Genomic DNA, 17,626 nt, shown 5'->3' on the forward strand with positions numbered 1-17,626 from the left:
GTGGAGTCCATGTGCTGAAGAGAGACAATTCTGAAGTTACATCTGTAACTAAAAGATACACTCCCTTAAGTTCCCCGGGTGTTTTGATTTCCAAGAGGCCAAAAGTGTAGGGGTTGTGTGTGTGTGTGGGGGGGGGGGGGGCAGGCAGGGCGTTTTGCTTCATCCATATCGAAGCACTCAACTAGCTTTATGCAGCCTATGCTAGGAGATTGTGGAACCTCACCATAGCTTGCTTAGATCATTGCTCTAATGGCTCACCTTTGGCCTTGCCCTCTCTCATATTTTATAAACATAGTTGTTGAATGAAAAATCACTTTAAATTAACATTATTATTCCTTTCTTTTTCTTTACTGAGTATGTGAGGCTTGCACCTTTTAATCATGTATTCAGTGCTCTCTGCAGACCGAGTTTAAACCAACATTGTCTTTCTTTCTCCTTCAGGTTACAAAGCCCTGCAGCTACAGCAAAAAGTCCCATTTTGAGATTGAAGAAGACGAGGTTGACAAGATGGAAATTAGGTGACAATAATATTCATATTTTTACATTCATGGTTTATTACCAAAATATGACATTTAATATCATTGTGAGTAGATGCTGTTACTGTTGCAAGGCTTGGTCTTACATGCGATCATCACAGCCAGCTCAAGTCTCAGGTGTTGACTATTAAATAATTACTCATCCCTAACAGCATCCTGAGGGTTGCCGCAGACGGGGTGATACACATAGATAAAAAGAGCACAGAGGGTCTGTTTGCCTGGTCGGCGATCCACCATAATCAATCATTTTAAATGTGTATTGACAACTTGCCAGCTCTATGGAAAAGGTAAACAAATGTATCTACTTCCAAACAAGCTAACTAAAAAAGAATGTAAGATTTCGGTGCTTATTTTTGAAGGAAACATCCTCTTATGGCAAAGTATCCAGTTGTTTGTCTTGTGCCATCACCCTCCTCCCGAAAATCTTTCCAGAACACATTTTATTGAAGTGTAGGTGATGTCTGATAGGATAGACAGAATCTGTATTCACATTGGAACGAGACAGGTACATACAAAATAGTATACATAAGATTCAGTATCGTTGCCATCCGATCAACAAGCAATTTATCAATTTCCCCAACACACTTAATTGTTCATAGTGAATAAGCCTTTCAAACCGAATAGTTGCTTTATCATACATAGATGGTGCAGAGCTAGGCGAGGGTTAGAAGGAATAGGCCACTCAAATATAGTGTAAATAAAACATAAACCAGTAACAGTAGAGTTCTGGGGTCGTATTATCAAGGCTGTGGTGTGTGGGTTTTCCAAGCAGAGAGCAAGGCAGTGTGGTGGAGGTACGTTCTGTGGATATAACTCAATGTGGGGGCCCCCACAGGCTAGGGTTGTCTAGATGTAACGGCAGGTACCAGGTGAGTGTAGGTCTATTCTTCACTGGAGGTCTTTTCCTCTGATTGAGGAAGTAGACTCCCTTTGTCATCCATTTGAGGGCAACCTAGAAGTATGAGATCCCTTGCGTGTGCGTGTGCTGGGCAGCGCAGTCCTTTCTGTCCCTCGGTCCGCAATAGTACTCCCTCACAAGTTTGCTCCACCCTCTCAGTGTGGGGCCTTTGGGTGATTACCAGTAAAGGGTTACCTGGCGCCATACCAACACAAGAGCAAGGTCTATGAACCTCGAAGATATATGGCTGATTTTAGATTTGGGGATCAGGCCGTGCAGGCAAACCATTGGGGAGAGCGCCATGCCCCTTATTGTGATACTGACGTATCATACCACTGTGTTCCAATAATGTGCCACAGCTGTACAAGCCCAGACCTCATGATAGAAGTCTGCTCCGTTCTCCAATCATTGCAGACATGTGATCTGTGATTCCGGGGTCATAAAGTTAATATGCTTTGGTGTTATGTATGCCCTGTGGAAGAAATAGACTTGAACCAGATGAAATCAGGCATTACGTGATGTAACAGGTAGTGTATTTTAAAATGTGTTTCCATTTCATCAGCCCATCTTGAGTCCCCAGAGGATCCTCATTGAGCCCCATGCTGTTCAATATCTACATGACCCCGCTTGCCCCAATCATAGCAAGCTATGGTATGAACAATGTCTCCTATGCTGATGACACCCAGCTGATCATCTCCCTCACCGAAGACCCCTCAACAGCCAAGAAGAATTTCAAAGATGGGATGGAAGCACTCCCCACCTGGATGAAGTTTAGCTGCCTCAAGCGGAACTCCGACAAGACCGAGATAGTCATTTTGGGACCTTCCCCCTGAGCCTGGGATGACTCCTGGTAGCCCTCAACACTCCGCAGCCCAACCACCCCCAAAAAAACACACACAAAACCTTGGTGTCGTCCTCGACTCAGCACTCACCATGACCAGACAGGTCAACTCCGTAGCATCCACCTACTGTCACACCCTTTGACTCCTACAGAAGATCTTCAGATGGATAACAACCAACTGCTGAAAGACAGGGACACATGCCCTGATCACGAGCAGACTTGGCAACACCCTCTATGCCGGAACCTTCAAGAAGAACCTAAGCAAGCTGCAACAAATCCATAATGCCGCCAGACTTGTCCTGAACATCTCCCTGTTGAGAACACATAACAAGACACCTGAGAGACCTCTACTAGCTCACTGTCGAGAAGAGGATCAACTTCAAACTCCTCGTACATGCCTACAGAGCCCTCCACAACATTGGACCCGACTACCACAACCACTACCTCATCTGGTATTCCCCTCCCAGACCTCACTGCTTCTTCCAGACAGTCGCCATCTCTACACCAATTCAGGAAGGACCTCAAGACCTGGCTTTTCGACTGAACCCTGAGGACATATCCCGCAGCACCTTGAGACCCTATGGGTGAGTAGCGCATTCTAGAAATAATTGATTAACTGACTGATTGTTTTGTAGGGCAGGCAGAATATTTGCTGTGTGTGTCAGTAAAGCTTTGTAAATAAGGGTGATCGCGTGAGACTGCCCACTGAAAGTATAAATCAGGGTGAAGCCTCCATGTATTAGTGGTTCCTGTCCGTCCTACTCCCACCCCCGCAAATCCTACGCATACATGGCACTAGTGCCCCATACAGGAGGAAGCTGTAACAGTACTAGGGTGTATTCGTCAACAAGGTCAGTAAAGTCTTGGAGTCTCCTATCCACGTATCAATCACCCACGGACCGCATGTCTCTCTTCTCCCATTCCCAGATCACAGCCGCGTTACCTTCATGTGGGATGTGCCGTAATGTTAATAGCGGGAGGTCTTTTGCATAGGGGACCTTTGTGTCCTCTGTAGTCCCCTGTCCAGGCATGTTATAGTTTGTGTATAAGTATATTGGCGCAGCTGCTGGATCTGCATGTAGAGGGGCTGATAAATTTGGAAAGCAACTCGGTGTGAGCAAGGAGCAAGCCTGCCATCGGTGCAGCACCTTTCCATCCCCAGTGGTCCTAATATGCTTCCCATTTCAATTGGGTCACTAGGTAATAAAATTCCAGGTTAGGGACTGCTTGTTCACCTCCATCCATAGGAAGCCACAATTTGGGCAATGCTAGTCGACGTAGATCCATTATCCATATTCAATATGTCAATAGTCCATCCATCCCGCCAAAATTGGTGCTCGGCAGGCTGATCAGGAGCGCTGCAAAATAATAAAGTAATGAAACTTGTTTTGTTCTCAGCAGAAGGAATGTCCCACCTCGTCTGGTGCTGCATCCGACTGAGGGGCATGGACTGGAAACGCACTGGACTTATCCCAATCCACCCATAGCCCAGCCAGTTGACTAAAGTCCTCGAGTTCGAGGGTTGCCCCCCGTATATCGGACCTCTCTCCTTGTAAATAAAGTCATGTAATCTGCATACTGGGAGACATATGGGGGAACCGTTAATCATTAAATATCAATAGTGATGGCCAGTATGCAGCGTAAGCGCTAGGATTTCCAGGGTCATAGCAAAAAGTACTGGGGATAGCGGGCTGCACAGGTGGCTGCCGCACTAAGTCACCTGCATATAGGAGGCATATCCATTTAAGAAAACCGCTACCCAGCCGTAAAATGGTCATCTTGACAATTTGAAATTCGCAATAAATGAAATCAAAGGCTTTCTCCATATCAATAGCGAGCCCCAGTGCTTTAGGATGGTCTGGCATATGGGTTAGAAGTAACTGGAATAGTTGAAGAATGTTAGGGATTGTATTGCATTTGTGTCTAAAACATGTCTGATCAGAATGGATACGCCTCGTTCCCAAAATCTTAATTTCACAGATGTAGATTCGCCAGTTGACAAAGGAAGTGAAAACCGCCTGAAAAGTAGTGACATGTAGTTTACATCAATGCATGGTCATATGTTTCAATTTCTGTTCAGGCTCAATACATGAGTGAGCTTAGTATATCACAATGTTTGTGTGAATGTATGATACTCATGTAATTGCTCGTCTACTGGGCACATGCATGGGGTTAGGAAAAATATACATGAACGATATTTCTAGTTTCCGTATTCTTTGTCGTTATTTTTGCATGAAATATTTTCCATTTCGAGATGCCTCGTAAAAACAGAGCACTTTTGTAACTTACGTTGTTTACCTGGTGTAACTTAGGTATGCAAATGTGGGATTTACATTGTAAATCCTGGTGAATTTCCACAATGTTATAACGCCTTTTTACCTGTAATGATGTACCAAACTCCTGGAAAAGCGCTGCGACTCTGCCCAGTGTGTGTTTAGTTCACCGTCCCTCACAAACGTCCTGTCTGCTAAAACTGCACAGAAAAAGTAACACAAAGTAAATCAGTACGAAACCGCTTAGAATCAGTGACCTTATGAATTTATAGCAAGGACATTGCCCTGTCTACATAGGAGACCTGTTGTTTATCTCTATAAAAGTTCAATAATTTCAGACTGCAGTTATTCCGAAGCCATGACATCACTTACCAGCATATTAAAAGGTCAGTATATAATTACTGTTACTCCACCTGTACATGCCTCACAAGATAATTGCAGGTGAAGTTGAGAACAGCAATTACATACTCACCCTGTAATGTAGTGATTAGGTCAGTGTAGGGGTTTTGATATTATTGGTAGGTACTGCTTGTAAAAAATAGTGCTTCACTCAACTTGTTAGTCACCTCTCATTCTTTTAATGATAATGAGAGGCAGTGAATGCCAGTTTTGTGCTCAGTACAAAAAAAGTATCCTGAAGAAATATAGGGAAAAAACTAACAACTGGGGATGAGCCATGTTATTTTGATAACAAGATAATACTGGAAGAAATTTGAAAATGCACATGAGGTGCAGAAACGAAAACTGGAGACCTTTTACCAATATATAGGGACCAGCATTAGTGTCAGATACCCAACATTTTATATATGTATCATGAGGGTGAGCAGATCCATTTGCTGTGCAGTTTCATACTTCTGCAATATCAATAAAAGTTAATTTCCCTAACAATATGTCCAGGGCAAAAAACAAGGAAATGTTTTTTACCCCTTGGAATCTTTTTCCCTACCTGGCATAGTACCGATTTATGACACTTTTTAATAGTATATGATGGACACGTAACTAGCCTATGGTGCCCAAAGGGCTCATACCTGATTTGCAGATGCCTATTGTTCACACTGCAGCACAACACAACAAATCAAATCAGATAATTGATCATTGTTTACTTTTGTTTTACAGGGTTGATCTCTGGAATGCGAGTAACTTGAAATTTGGAGATGAGTTTCTGGGAGAACGCAGGATTCCATTAAAAGTTCTTAGGCAAGCCACCAGTTATGAAGCATGGTAAAATATTTTTTTTTTACATTTATAATTCGTTGCAATCTTTTTGAGTGCAAATCATAGTTTTAAATTGTCTTCACTTCCTGTTTCCTCTTAACTTATGTTACCCTAAAGCAAAGAAAACAAAATGTTTGGACTAGGAGGAACTAAAGCTAGAAAGACTTTTAAACGGTCTATGCATTTTTTAAAGATACTACTGACTAACAGCCTCCATTTTAGTTAAACTGCCTGTTTCATCAACACTTTGTTGGCTGTCACCAAAGGAGTTACTAGCAATCACCAAAGCCTCTACCAGGTGTTTTACAATTTTTAAGCAAGAAATCAATTAAAATAATAGTGCTGTACATTTATGCAAGGCGTGACAGGAAACGTACTGTTTTTCTTTTGTCCTCATTCACTAACAGATGGTTGTTCTATGCCCATGGGTTGTCTCAACCGAGAAACACTACTAAATTATCCAGCTTAAGAAAACTTCAGGAGCCAAGCTGTTTAAACGAGAATTGGTTTAATCTTCAGGCATGGATGGGTGGTGGTTCTGTGCTTGCTGTGATAAAAAGGTAGCCCATAAATCTTTAATTTTTGCAGTACCAAAGGGAGACAGATCTAGCCTACACACTTTATCCAACTATTTGAGCCATTCATGGGACTAGTTTTTATCCATCTCATTCATATCTCCCTCCTCGCCATAAGTATCATGAGAAAAAGGAGTTTTACTTTACAAAGTGGATGTTGGTACCAAAGTAAAATCAAACAAAGGCTTACCTTGATCATCAAGCCAGATCTCAGATAAAATACCACTTACTTCTTCCCTATAATTAACAAGCGCTGGGTAGATCATAAACATATGCAAGTCTTTAGTTCTAATCTCCCTGCATCTTTTAAACTTGGCGCTGGGCCCTTAAGGAACTTTGCCATCTTACTCAGTGTTAGATCAATTGTGTGGAGCATATAAAAATGATTCTTATTTAATGTAGCAAATCTGATAGTGGAATAAAGAAGATTTAGAGATATTTGCATATATTTAGGTGCTCTGGTAATGGTAAGTATCCTTCCTGGGGTTGTAGTGGAGTCTTCAGCTTTCTATAGCTCCCAATACCAAATATACACACCTCCTTCTTTAGCAGCAGTGAATCCTGTATTCTCTCATCATATTCCTACTCTTCACCTGCCAGTCCCTTTTGTGCAGACCCACAATATTTTAATTGGAGGTATTTGAATCTAGAGGTGTTGCCTCACCTAAAGTGTCCCATGACTTTAATTGCAACTGGTATTGCAGTTGCTCTCGGTCTTTCTTAATGAGTGCCTGAGTTTATTCTCCAAGAAGCCTGGCATGCCAAGGGAGTCCCAAATAACCAGTCCCTAGGATCTTCCTCGGGTTGTACCATACCTCTAATGAAGCATGTAGCACCTTTAGCCTTACATTTTTAAAATCCAATGGATTGCCAAACTTGTGCAGGAAACTGTTCTGGCCCAAAAACAGAACAGTGAGGAGAATACTCTTTTGTTGCATAAATCATCAGGCCTAGATAGAAGTATTCTACTATTTTTGAATTGGAAGGCTTAGCAGTACATCTGCACACCAGGGAGTGTCAGACCACCTTTCTCAAGCCTCCTCCTCAGTTTCTTCTTATAGCTAGGTCTACTTCCCGTAGCCACCCACTAGAAACTGCACAATATACTCTCTATCATCACAATACAGTCTTTAAGGAAGAACAGTGGCATATTATCAAACGAGTAAGTTGATTTTGAGGGAATTGCCATTTTAATCAGGTTTGTTTGTCCATATATTGTTGAAGGAAGGTTCCTCAATCCATTGAGTAGCCCACAGATCTCTTTCATCCTTTATCTCAGACTAAATTTTGGTACCTCTTCAAGATTTTGTGTGACTATGATACCCAGATATCTGAGCCTATATTACATGTTATAACTATGTTGTTTTTACAAATTCTAATACATTTTCATTGTTTCTGACTTATTAATTGATTACCCTGAAAAAACTCAAAATCTCTCTCTGATCTCTTCCATCTGGAAAACGGTTTTACGGGGATCTTTAGTATAAAGAATAATATCATCAGCATTATAAACTGATAATGTGTATGTTCTAGATATTTATAGTTCTTTAAGAAATATGTATTAAGCCAGTTTAACAAATGTATATTTACTTACAGTTAAACATATATATGTGTGTGTGTGCGTGTATGTGTGTATGTATATATGTGTGAGCATATACATATATATGTGTACATTATTCTATGCTTAACATGTTCATAGGGCATTGCATAGCTCCTAGATAAGTAGTTATATTAGATACTTATGAATCCCTGATTTCGTTTTTATATCACAGTGATCAAATGTTTTATTATCATAAGAATTTCGCTATTCAAAAATTGAGGAAAGATGAATGAATGTTAGAAAAGTACACTTATTAATTAACTTCAGATATTCAAATCTTGAGTCTGTGTTTATATACTACTACTTTTCTTCTCGTATTGTTATACCCATTATTATATTCCTTTCACATATATTCCCTTACTATGTATTTGCATATCTATTTATTTATTACTCTACTCCTACTGTGCTAAAGAAAAATTAAATAAAAAAAAATAATCTATCAATAAAATTCAAATTATAAATATTTAAATTAAATAATAATAAATATAAATAAAATTAAAAAAAAAAAATACAAATAATATAAATGTACTCTCTTGTAAGGTTTACTCTGTCTCCCAGTGTCTCTATTAATCTATCCTCCATCCCCACTTTGCTCATTCCAAACCCATTCGACTACTTTCTTCTCTAAAATAACCCTGCCTAAGCTCTTCCCCCTCTACCGCATCTAGCTCACCCCAAACCTCAGTTTACTACCATGATATCCCAAACAACCCTACTAAATTTCCCCTCATTTATCTCCCCTTTGACTTATCCAAAACCCCTCCTGCTACTATGATCTCCCTAATCTTTTCCACAGACTCTTCCCTCCTCCATCTCTCATTTACTCATCCCAAGCCTCATCCTATTACTATAAACTCCCAATTAACACTTCTGGATTCTTCCCTCCTCCAATTACATTACTCTAGTCAGTTCAGCTAACAAACTCACATATCCTCTGCTCAAATTAACTCATAATAATACTGTACACAAATTTCTCTATACTAATCCACCACTAATTCCTCTTCGGTTCTGGAGTAGAGTGCTACTTGCTGAAAAGCACTTCAAAGCCTCGTCAGAGGTAGTAAGTGCCATATAAATACAATTACAATTGCAATAAGGCTATTCTATTTTCAAAGCTCTGGGTCTGGAATGGTATAATTTTTTTATCCATCCTAAAAGCTTGTGCAAGGGGATCAATATTCAGGACAAAGAGACCCAGGAAAAGAGGGAAACCCTACTGTGTCCCTCTAAAAATTTTAAACCTCTGCGTCATGTTCCCATTAGCAAATATCTGCGCAGATGATGCCTTGTATAATTTCCTAATTCCTCCTATAAAGGTGGAAAGCAGCCCTAATCTACAGAATGTCCCGTGAGGAAGCCCAACACACCCTGGGAATGGTTTTAGCTGCATCTACAGTGACTATGGCTAGCAGGTCAGAGTTTGCAATTGCGAAGTCAGTAGGAGGAAGGAGGTATGTGAGGTCATGCATCTGTCTACTCAGGAGAAAGCCTTTCTGATCTAAAAGAATAATCTTCTCAGCTTTCCTTGAGAGTCTCCTTGCTAAAATCCCTTAAACAAAAAAATGCTGACATTGGTTGGTAAGATTCTGCTCTTTTCAGGTCTTTATTGGATTTTAAAATCAAGGTGATTATCATATCTTTCCAACTAGGGGCAGTATCCACTGTACTCAAAAATATTAAATTGAATACATCCACTAGCACTAGAATTTATAAAGTTCCTCAGGAAGGGCATTGAGACTGGTTGCCTTCCTGCTGCTTGATTTATTGACCTGCTCCAGATCTCCTCTGCTGTTATTTCCTCCAGTAAACATAGTGTATCTGCCAGGACTGGAACTTGTTTCTCTACTAATCATTTTTTTAGGGCTGACAAACCAAACTCATTTATCTCTGTGTATAAAGATTTAAATATTTTCGAGATAGATGCCTCCAGGTGCACAGGGTTGTCTGTAATACAAACCGCTCAACTACAATTAACTTGCTGATGTGATTTCTCTCCCTGTCTGCTCTTATTTTTCATACAAGGATTTGACCACTCTTTTCTCCATATATGTAGCATGCCAACTGTCTCACCTACCATGTAGCTTTAATGTGCCCGCTAATAATTCCCTAAAGCCCTTCCATTTCTCAACTAATTTATTTAGTTTGATCTTCATTTCCTCCAAAGAACTTGATTGTAATGAGTGGTCTCTAAATCATGTATATCTTCTTCCCACTTCATGTCTTCATCTTAAATTTTCCCTGCTCTAACAGATCTCAACTTAAATAGTATCCCTCATATATAGGACTTAGTCATCCAATACCATTGTCGTGGAAGGGGCCACAATGTTACTATCAACAAATTGTCTGCTTTGCTCTTCTTACTCTAGTAATAGATGGGGATCAGTCAAGAGTTTCTGTTTTACTGTAGATCTAACCTTGGCCTTCACTTCTCAATGCTGATGTTAAGAGGACAGCAGAGTGATTGGAACAGTGAACCATAACATTTCTGATTTCTTTTACATTATATACTAGTATGTTATCCACAAAAAACAGATTAATTTTCAAGAAACTACAATAGTTTTTAAAATAAAAAGTATTGCCTCTGTTTAAACTGGATACATTCTGCCACTCAACAAACAAGCCATAGCCTTGCATCAGGTATCTTAACTCCTCCCAATCTTAGTAGTGTTTGCCCCCTGCCTTTTAAATGAACTATTTAACTCAGTAACTAAAAGGGTATTAAAATCCCCAGCGACCACCGTGGAGGCTGTAAATTCTGATTAATTCAGGCCAATTGGTAAGCAGACTGGTATTGTCACAGTTTGGACCATAAAATCCTGTGCAGGTAAACATTATCTTACCAAATCTATGCTTTCAATTATCCATTTATCTGCTGGATCGGATCTGTATTTTAAAAGTTTTTTCCCAGCCTTTTTTTAATTAGATGTACCACCCACTTAGAACTGCTTCATTAGTACTAACTATTTGATGTACCTAAATGTGGTTTGCAAACAAGGGATTAGTGTTGGATGAATTCAAATGGGTTTCCTGCAGTATGAAAATATGGTGCCTCATTATCTTGATGGTACTGAGATATCAGTCTTTGCTTTCGTTTAGTAGAAAGGCAATTGATATTCCAGGTTAATACCCTAATTTTCCTCATCAGATCTGTTGTTCAATAGGGTACTGAATATTCTGCTATTTGATGGAATGCTGGGGAATGATATTTCCCTATTATGCTCCTCACCCAGTGTCTCCTTCCAGCCCTATGCCTGGATACCCCAATTCCCCTCCCCCAGCCCCTAAAAAAACATGACACATTTCTATATACCTGTTTTGGAGCTTGCCTACTGGAGGGACGTTTAACTAGCGTGAAAAACTTATGAAGGCAATCCTACTATTAACTCAGTTCACATGGACAAAAATACCCAACCACTCCAAACTTCAATGCCTAGGTTAATTCCATTACCTTGGTTTTATCCCACCCTTCTCCTCTCCTTTACACCTTTAAGTTTGCATTCCATTTTATCCATTTTTATCTCCTGAGCAATTGTTCTTTGTGTAACACCGCCAAGCTTAACATCCAGGGCTTGGCATGCCCCTTGAATGTCTTTCTGGTTTGACTCTTAGATTTCAAATCACTTTTGAATTATCAAACCAGAGAACCAGAGGTATATTAACGGGGAACGCTGTGATGGCTAGCACATAGTCTGGTATCACTTCCGATGGAGGTTGTATATGCAACAAATAAATCATGAAAGGAGTTTGCAAGGGTATCTTAACCACTGATTATCTTAATAATGTTGTTTTATGCATAACAGTTGTGACCTGGTGTGTGTTTTGAGGCTAATACTCTTATCTGGTGTGAGAAAGTAGCCTCTTTCTAGCACGGTTACCCCCATTTTTGGCCTGTTTGTCAGTGTTTGTCAGTGTGTTTTTACTGTCTCACTGGGATCCTGCTAGCCTCTGGCACGAAACTGGACAAAGGAAAGGGGAGGGACCACTTCCCTGTCCATCACCACCCCAGGGGTGGTGCCTAGAGCTCCTCCGGAGTGTCCCTGGAATTAGCCATCTTGGATTCCAAGGTGTGGGGACCCTCAGGGAGCAGCTGAGTAGCCAGTGACCCCTCTCAGGGCTATTTAGGGTCTCTCCTATGGGTGTTTCCTCATATTCAGGTTGCAAGACTCCATCAGGACTCCTCAGCATTCTCTGCTTCACCTTCTGACCGTCGGATCAACTGTAGACTGCTCCAGGAACCGCTGTAACTGCAACAAAGTATCCAGGAAGGCTACTGGGACCTGCAACTTCAGCTCCAGCCAGCAACTGCAACAGTTTTCAAGGTGTGCACGCTCTGAGGATGGCCTGTCTTCACCCTACACCAAAAGAACTGAAGGAATCCCCCGTGGGCCTCAGCAGGCACCTCTCTGCAACAACGACCAGTACTCTCAGACTCCTCTCCTGTCGACGAGCATCATCCCTGAAACAAAGGTGGTGGACTGAAGTGACCCTGACTGTCCAAAGGTCCAGCTGTCCAAATTTGGTGGAGATAAGAGCTTGCCTTCCCATGCTAGAGAGTACCCCTGTGCATCATGTCCTCTGCAGTTCCTTGGGCTTCTGTGCACTTCTTCCAAAATTTATAGGTGCACAGCACAGCATAGGCCTGGTCCCCAGCACTCCATTCTGCAACGCACAGCTCTTGTTCTCCAGTGGCTTGGGATGCTTCTTTGTAGTGCTTCGATGACCGTCCTTTGCAACTCCTTTGTCTCCGTGTCCTGGGACTCCTGTGGGTGCTGCCTGATCTTCTGAGGGCTCTCTGAAGTGCTGAGAGCCCCCTCTGTCTCCTCAGTCTGAGTTGAGACCCCCAGAACACTACTGGGTCCGGGCAGCTCCTCTGTGACGCGAAACACATACTTGCGCGAAACAAGGCTTGTTGGAAGAATCCAGCGAAGCAAACAGCCTGCATCCAACAATTCGACGTGGGTCATCTCTTGCACCAAGCAGGAACCCGCAGCTATCTTATTTGGTGTATTTCTAAACTTTTCTTCCAACCCGAGAATCCACTTTTGCACCTTCTTCCAGGTGGGCAGGGGCTCCTGTTGTTCCTGGACTCTTCATCGACAGCTGGACTTGGTCTCCTCTCTCCACAGAACTTCAGGTCCAGGAATCCATTGTTGGTTGCTTGCAGTCATGCTTGGTTCTTGCATAATTCTTCATCACAACTTGTAGTGTGTTCTGAGGAAACTTGCTGTACTTTACTCCTGCTTTCCTGGGCTCTGGGGTGGGGTACTTTAGTTACCTTTGGTGTTTTCCTACACTCCCAGCACCCCTCCACACACTACACCTGGCTATGGGGGAATCCGACCTTCACATTATACTATTTTAGTATGTGGTTTGTGTTGCACCTAGGCCCATTGCAATCTATTTTATTTTTCACTGTTTGCACTATTCTATGACTGTTTACTTACCTGATTTTGGTTACTAGTGTATATATTGTGTATAATACTTACCTCCAGAAGGAGTATTGCCTATAAGATATTTTTGGCCTTGTGTCACTAAAATAAAGTACCTTTATTTTTGGTAATACTGAGTATTGTTTTTTATTGCGTATAAGTACTGTGTGACTATAGTGGTATTGCAAGAGCTTTGCATGTCTCCTAGTTCAGCCTTGGCTGCTCTGCTACAGCTACCCCTAGACAGCTAAAACTGCTAGACTGCCTACATTTCACTAATAAGGGATAACTGGACCTGGTATAAGTTGTAAGTACCTTAGGTACCCACTACAAACCAGGCCAGCCTCCTACATCCAGTGGTGTTTCGGTGCTCGTGCTCTACTGGTGCTTGGCGGCCTCAATGGTATTCCAGCATGGGAGTTCGCTCGTGCAGGTGTTGCTAAAAGGTACAGCATGCACAGGCAAAACAATTCTGCAGCTGACCATGCTGCCCTCATCAAGCGTAGCGGGCCAGGTGTGTCTGCCACGGTTTCCAATACTATGTGATCATGAAACTGGAGAAATTGGAGCTGGAGGGCAAAGTGAGTGCTGAAAAAGAGAACGGGCACAGTGGAAGCAGGTACAAATTATATCTTTAGTTTCACTTGTGTACAATGAAGCGGTGAAAAAAGACCACCTACATGAAGTACATTATAAATAGATTTTACTTCCGAAGTAGGTGAGGGAAAGGCCCATAGCACCCCAATAAAAATGATATGTCATAAAGGCACTCCTCTTGGGCACATGGACATATCATACCAATTGAACCTAAAACCTTGCACTAGAGGTATCTGTGACATTCTGGGAACCTAACAATTGTTAAACATCTGTTCAAGTTGAAAGAGATTTCCAAAGTGAATGTTGAAGGTTGATACGAAATTATTTAGTGCTGTACTCTCCTCTCAGTTGTAGCTGCTGTATCCTTTCTGGAATCAGGTACACATGAATAAATATATTAGCTGTATTAAGTACGTGACAAGATTTGCTTTGAGGCAGCAGAAAATTTTGAAGAGGCTGGCTAAACTGAGTCAGAATTATGTATTTCCATACTTTGTACCACAGTCTGGTTTAATACGTTAATCATAGGACAGTGTGGTTGACATAGATGGGTTTTAGCCTGGGTTGATTCTTTTCCTGCCATTAAATCAGATACCAATCCATGGAGATACATTTGTCACAGTCACCGACTTTCACGCTAAGATATGTGGTCCTTCAAGGATTGATTTAGTCAGTGAGGTGTGACATTGAACCCCTAACTAGAGATAGATATCACCATCCTCCCATATGCAGATGAGAGGAAGCTTTGCCTTCATGCACTAAATACCTGGGCACCATGCTGGTCACTTAAAGTCAACTTTGCCATAACCATCAGTTTACTCCTGTATTCAGGAAATACTTCACTACACATTATGTCCACATGGGCTCAGGGGCAATATGCACAAGCTTCGGTAAGGGGCCTTTTGAAATCAGGGGAAAAAGCTGCACAACACATCAGTGTGTTGGAAAAGAAGACCACATACCTTGCACTTATTGCCTTGCAAACACAGCTGTTGGGTGGTGTGGTACAAGTGTTTAGATAATACAACAGCACTATCTTAATGGACAGGTTGTGAGGGTCTAAATAGTTTCCTCTATTGAAATTGCCACAGGAAAGATAGAGTTTGTCATATCGTAACATTCTTATGGTAGCATTCCAAGTCCCTTAAGAAAGTAGGGTTACCGAATCAGTATTAATCAGAAACAGTGGTCGCATGACTTGAAATTCACTCGTAACCAATATTTTTAAAATACGGGACACACCTTCGATCGATTTCTTTGCCACAAAACAAAGGGCTAAGTACAGAGACTTCTCATTCAGGGATCCACATCCCCAGTCAGTGGGGGAAAAGCTTCGTCAGTAAACTGGCCCATGATATTGGCTTACACTTTTCCTCCACTCCCACTGTAGCACGAGTCATTAACAAATTCATGATCACTCACATGACCCTCATATTGATGGCATCAGTGTGGGTGAGACACCTATTTTCTTCACATCTCATGCCAGTGGTCGTAGAAAAACCTCAGAGATTGAACCCCATTCTAAATTTGCCAACAATTCAAATAGGGAAATGATTACATCCAGAACCACAAGTTCTCAATTTGGCAATGTGGCTCCTGACTTCCAAAATCTGGACACCTGGACTGAATGCTGATGACATTATTGAGGGAAGCAGATAGATTCACAACAAAGAAATGTTACTCAGCGAAAATAAATTAAATATCCTCCGGAGTTTGGTGTAATTTTCAAATGTTTATTATATTTGCTGTAGTGCCTGATCTATCCTCACTTGCGAGTACACTTGGCAGCCATTTTAGCTGAAAGGAGAAGTGCTCAAGGAGGATAACATTTTCACCTTCCAGAGGTACAAGCTTTTCTAGAAGATGTAAAAAGGCAGTATCCACATTGCAGTACACTACAACCTGCAGCTAACTTGAATGCTTTGTTACCGCATATGAAAACCATGCATAAAGCAGGTCTCAAACCCCTACTATTAATGCTGCTTTCTTGAGTGCAATCACATCATTACAGGGAATTAGTAAATTGCAAGCACTTTTGCTTAAACAGTTGTACTTACATATTCATATTGACTACATTGTAATGCGCCCACATCGTAAATTTGTTCCCAAGGTAGTTTCAGCTTTTTGAATAAATCAAAAGGTGGCTATTCTTTTAGGACCCAATATCACAAGCAGAAAAAAAAGTTTTTACATACCATGGATATAAAAAGAGCCATGACGTACTACTCGGACAGATTCATATCAATTAGAGAGTCATGTCAAGTAGAGGGCAGTTGTGAAAAGGATTGTGGAAACAATTGAAATATGTAACAAACAAGCAGAAAAGTCGATGATTAGCAAACTCCTGCATGAAAGAAAGATGGTTCACCGCCATTTCTTCTAAATATGCTCTAATAAAAACACGGGGCATGACATGTCTGTCAACTATAGATACTGTCGCAAAATAATTAAGATCTGCACGTACGACAGAGACAACAGTAAGTAATAATTAGTTTCGGTTTTTAAGTTTGGGGCCTTTCTAGATAACTGTCAAATCTCTCACAGCACACGAGTAATGTAACAGAGAAAAAGCAAATAAATAAATAAAAAGAACCGTTTTTTAGAGATGACTTTTTTTCTCAGTCATAATCAAAGAAGAGGAAAAAGAAGTATGAAAACAGAGATCACGTAGTGAGTCATTGTGAGATTGTGGTTGATTCCATCAAATAGCAATATAGCTTCACCCATGGTTGAAGCCTACAGTAAAAAACTTTATTTTAAACAATCACGTTTTTTCCAGGCCCAGCTACCAGATGACAGAATTACGTACAGTGCATTAACCTTTTATAGCCTCAAGCTGTAAATCTTGTAAGGAACGTGTTTCCGGAGCATTCATGGATGCTCTTGATAATGCTTTATTGTTTCACGTCATTGCCTACACCTAAATTGTACGGAACAGGTGTTAGTCCACTGGTTCATAGACTACTTTCACGATGGTCTCCATGAAATTTAGCGCACTCTGGAAAAGAAGTCGGGAGGCGTGCACATATGTTCAGCCTGTTAAATCTACATACATTTGTTCCTTGTAATCATTGCTAAAAGACAACTGTGTGCCTCATGGTGGCCTTCATTGCTGAGTAGGCTTGTTTGTCCACAGCAGCTCTAAGAGGTGGCCTACTTGTACACCGCCTGTCAGAATCAGAGGAGGGAGAGCATAGGATTATTTTTTGTTTGAATGCATCCCCCACGTTATCGAGCCAGTGGCGTAACAAAGGCCCCCGCAGTGCAGAGTGGCAGTGAGCTCCAGGGGGCCCCGTCAGCACAGTACCCTGGTCTGAGAGCTCCTGAAGGAGTTTGGAGGGCGAACTTTCATGTAGTTTGCAGGGGTGGGGGTTGTCCTCAGGTTTAATTATGCCACTGTGTTGAGCAAAAGTCTGTTTATCATCACCAGTGCATGTGAAGTGTTAGACCTGACAGCCTTAGGGTGATCTTCTCTCCAACATTTTGCCTATATCCTCTGTTTATTTCTGACCTCGTTTTTACTGGCTTCTGGAATCTGAGCGCTTTACCACTGCTAACCAGTGCTAAAATGCATGTGCTCTCTCCCTGAAACATGATAACCTTGGCTTAACCCCAATAGGCATATTTAATTTACTTCTAAGTCTCTAGTACAGTGCACTACA

The 17,626-nt window shown here is 41.3% G+C and overlaps 1 protein-coding gene across 7 annotated transcripts in view; it reads left to right on the forward strand.

The window, feature by feature from the left end:
• RASA3 (RAS p21 protein activator 3) overlaps window positions 1-17,626 on the forward strand; it is an 821,322-nt gene that overhangs the window by 519,198 nt on the left and 284,498 nt on the right. For all 7 annotated transcript variants that reach the window (XM_069204628.1, XM_069204627.1, XM_069204630.1 and 4 more), the window contains 2 exons: window positions 442-518; window positions 5,665-5,769. In XM_069204628.1, the coding sequence (XP_069060729.1) occupies window positions 442-518; window positions 5,665-5,769 (182 nt within the window). The remainder of the gene's footprint in view (window positions 1-441; window positions 519-5,664; window positions 5,770-17,626) is intronic.

The sequence above is a fragment of the Pleurodeles waltl genome, chromosome 8 (assembly GCF_031143425.1).
Source record: "Pleurodeles waltl isolate 20211129_DDA chromosome 8, aPleWal1.hap1.20221129, whole genome shotgun sequence".
Taxonomy (NCBI): domain Eukaryota; kingdom Metazoa; phylum Chordata; class Amphibia; order Caudata; family Salamandridae; genus Pleurodeles; species Pleurodeles waltl.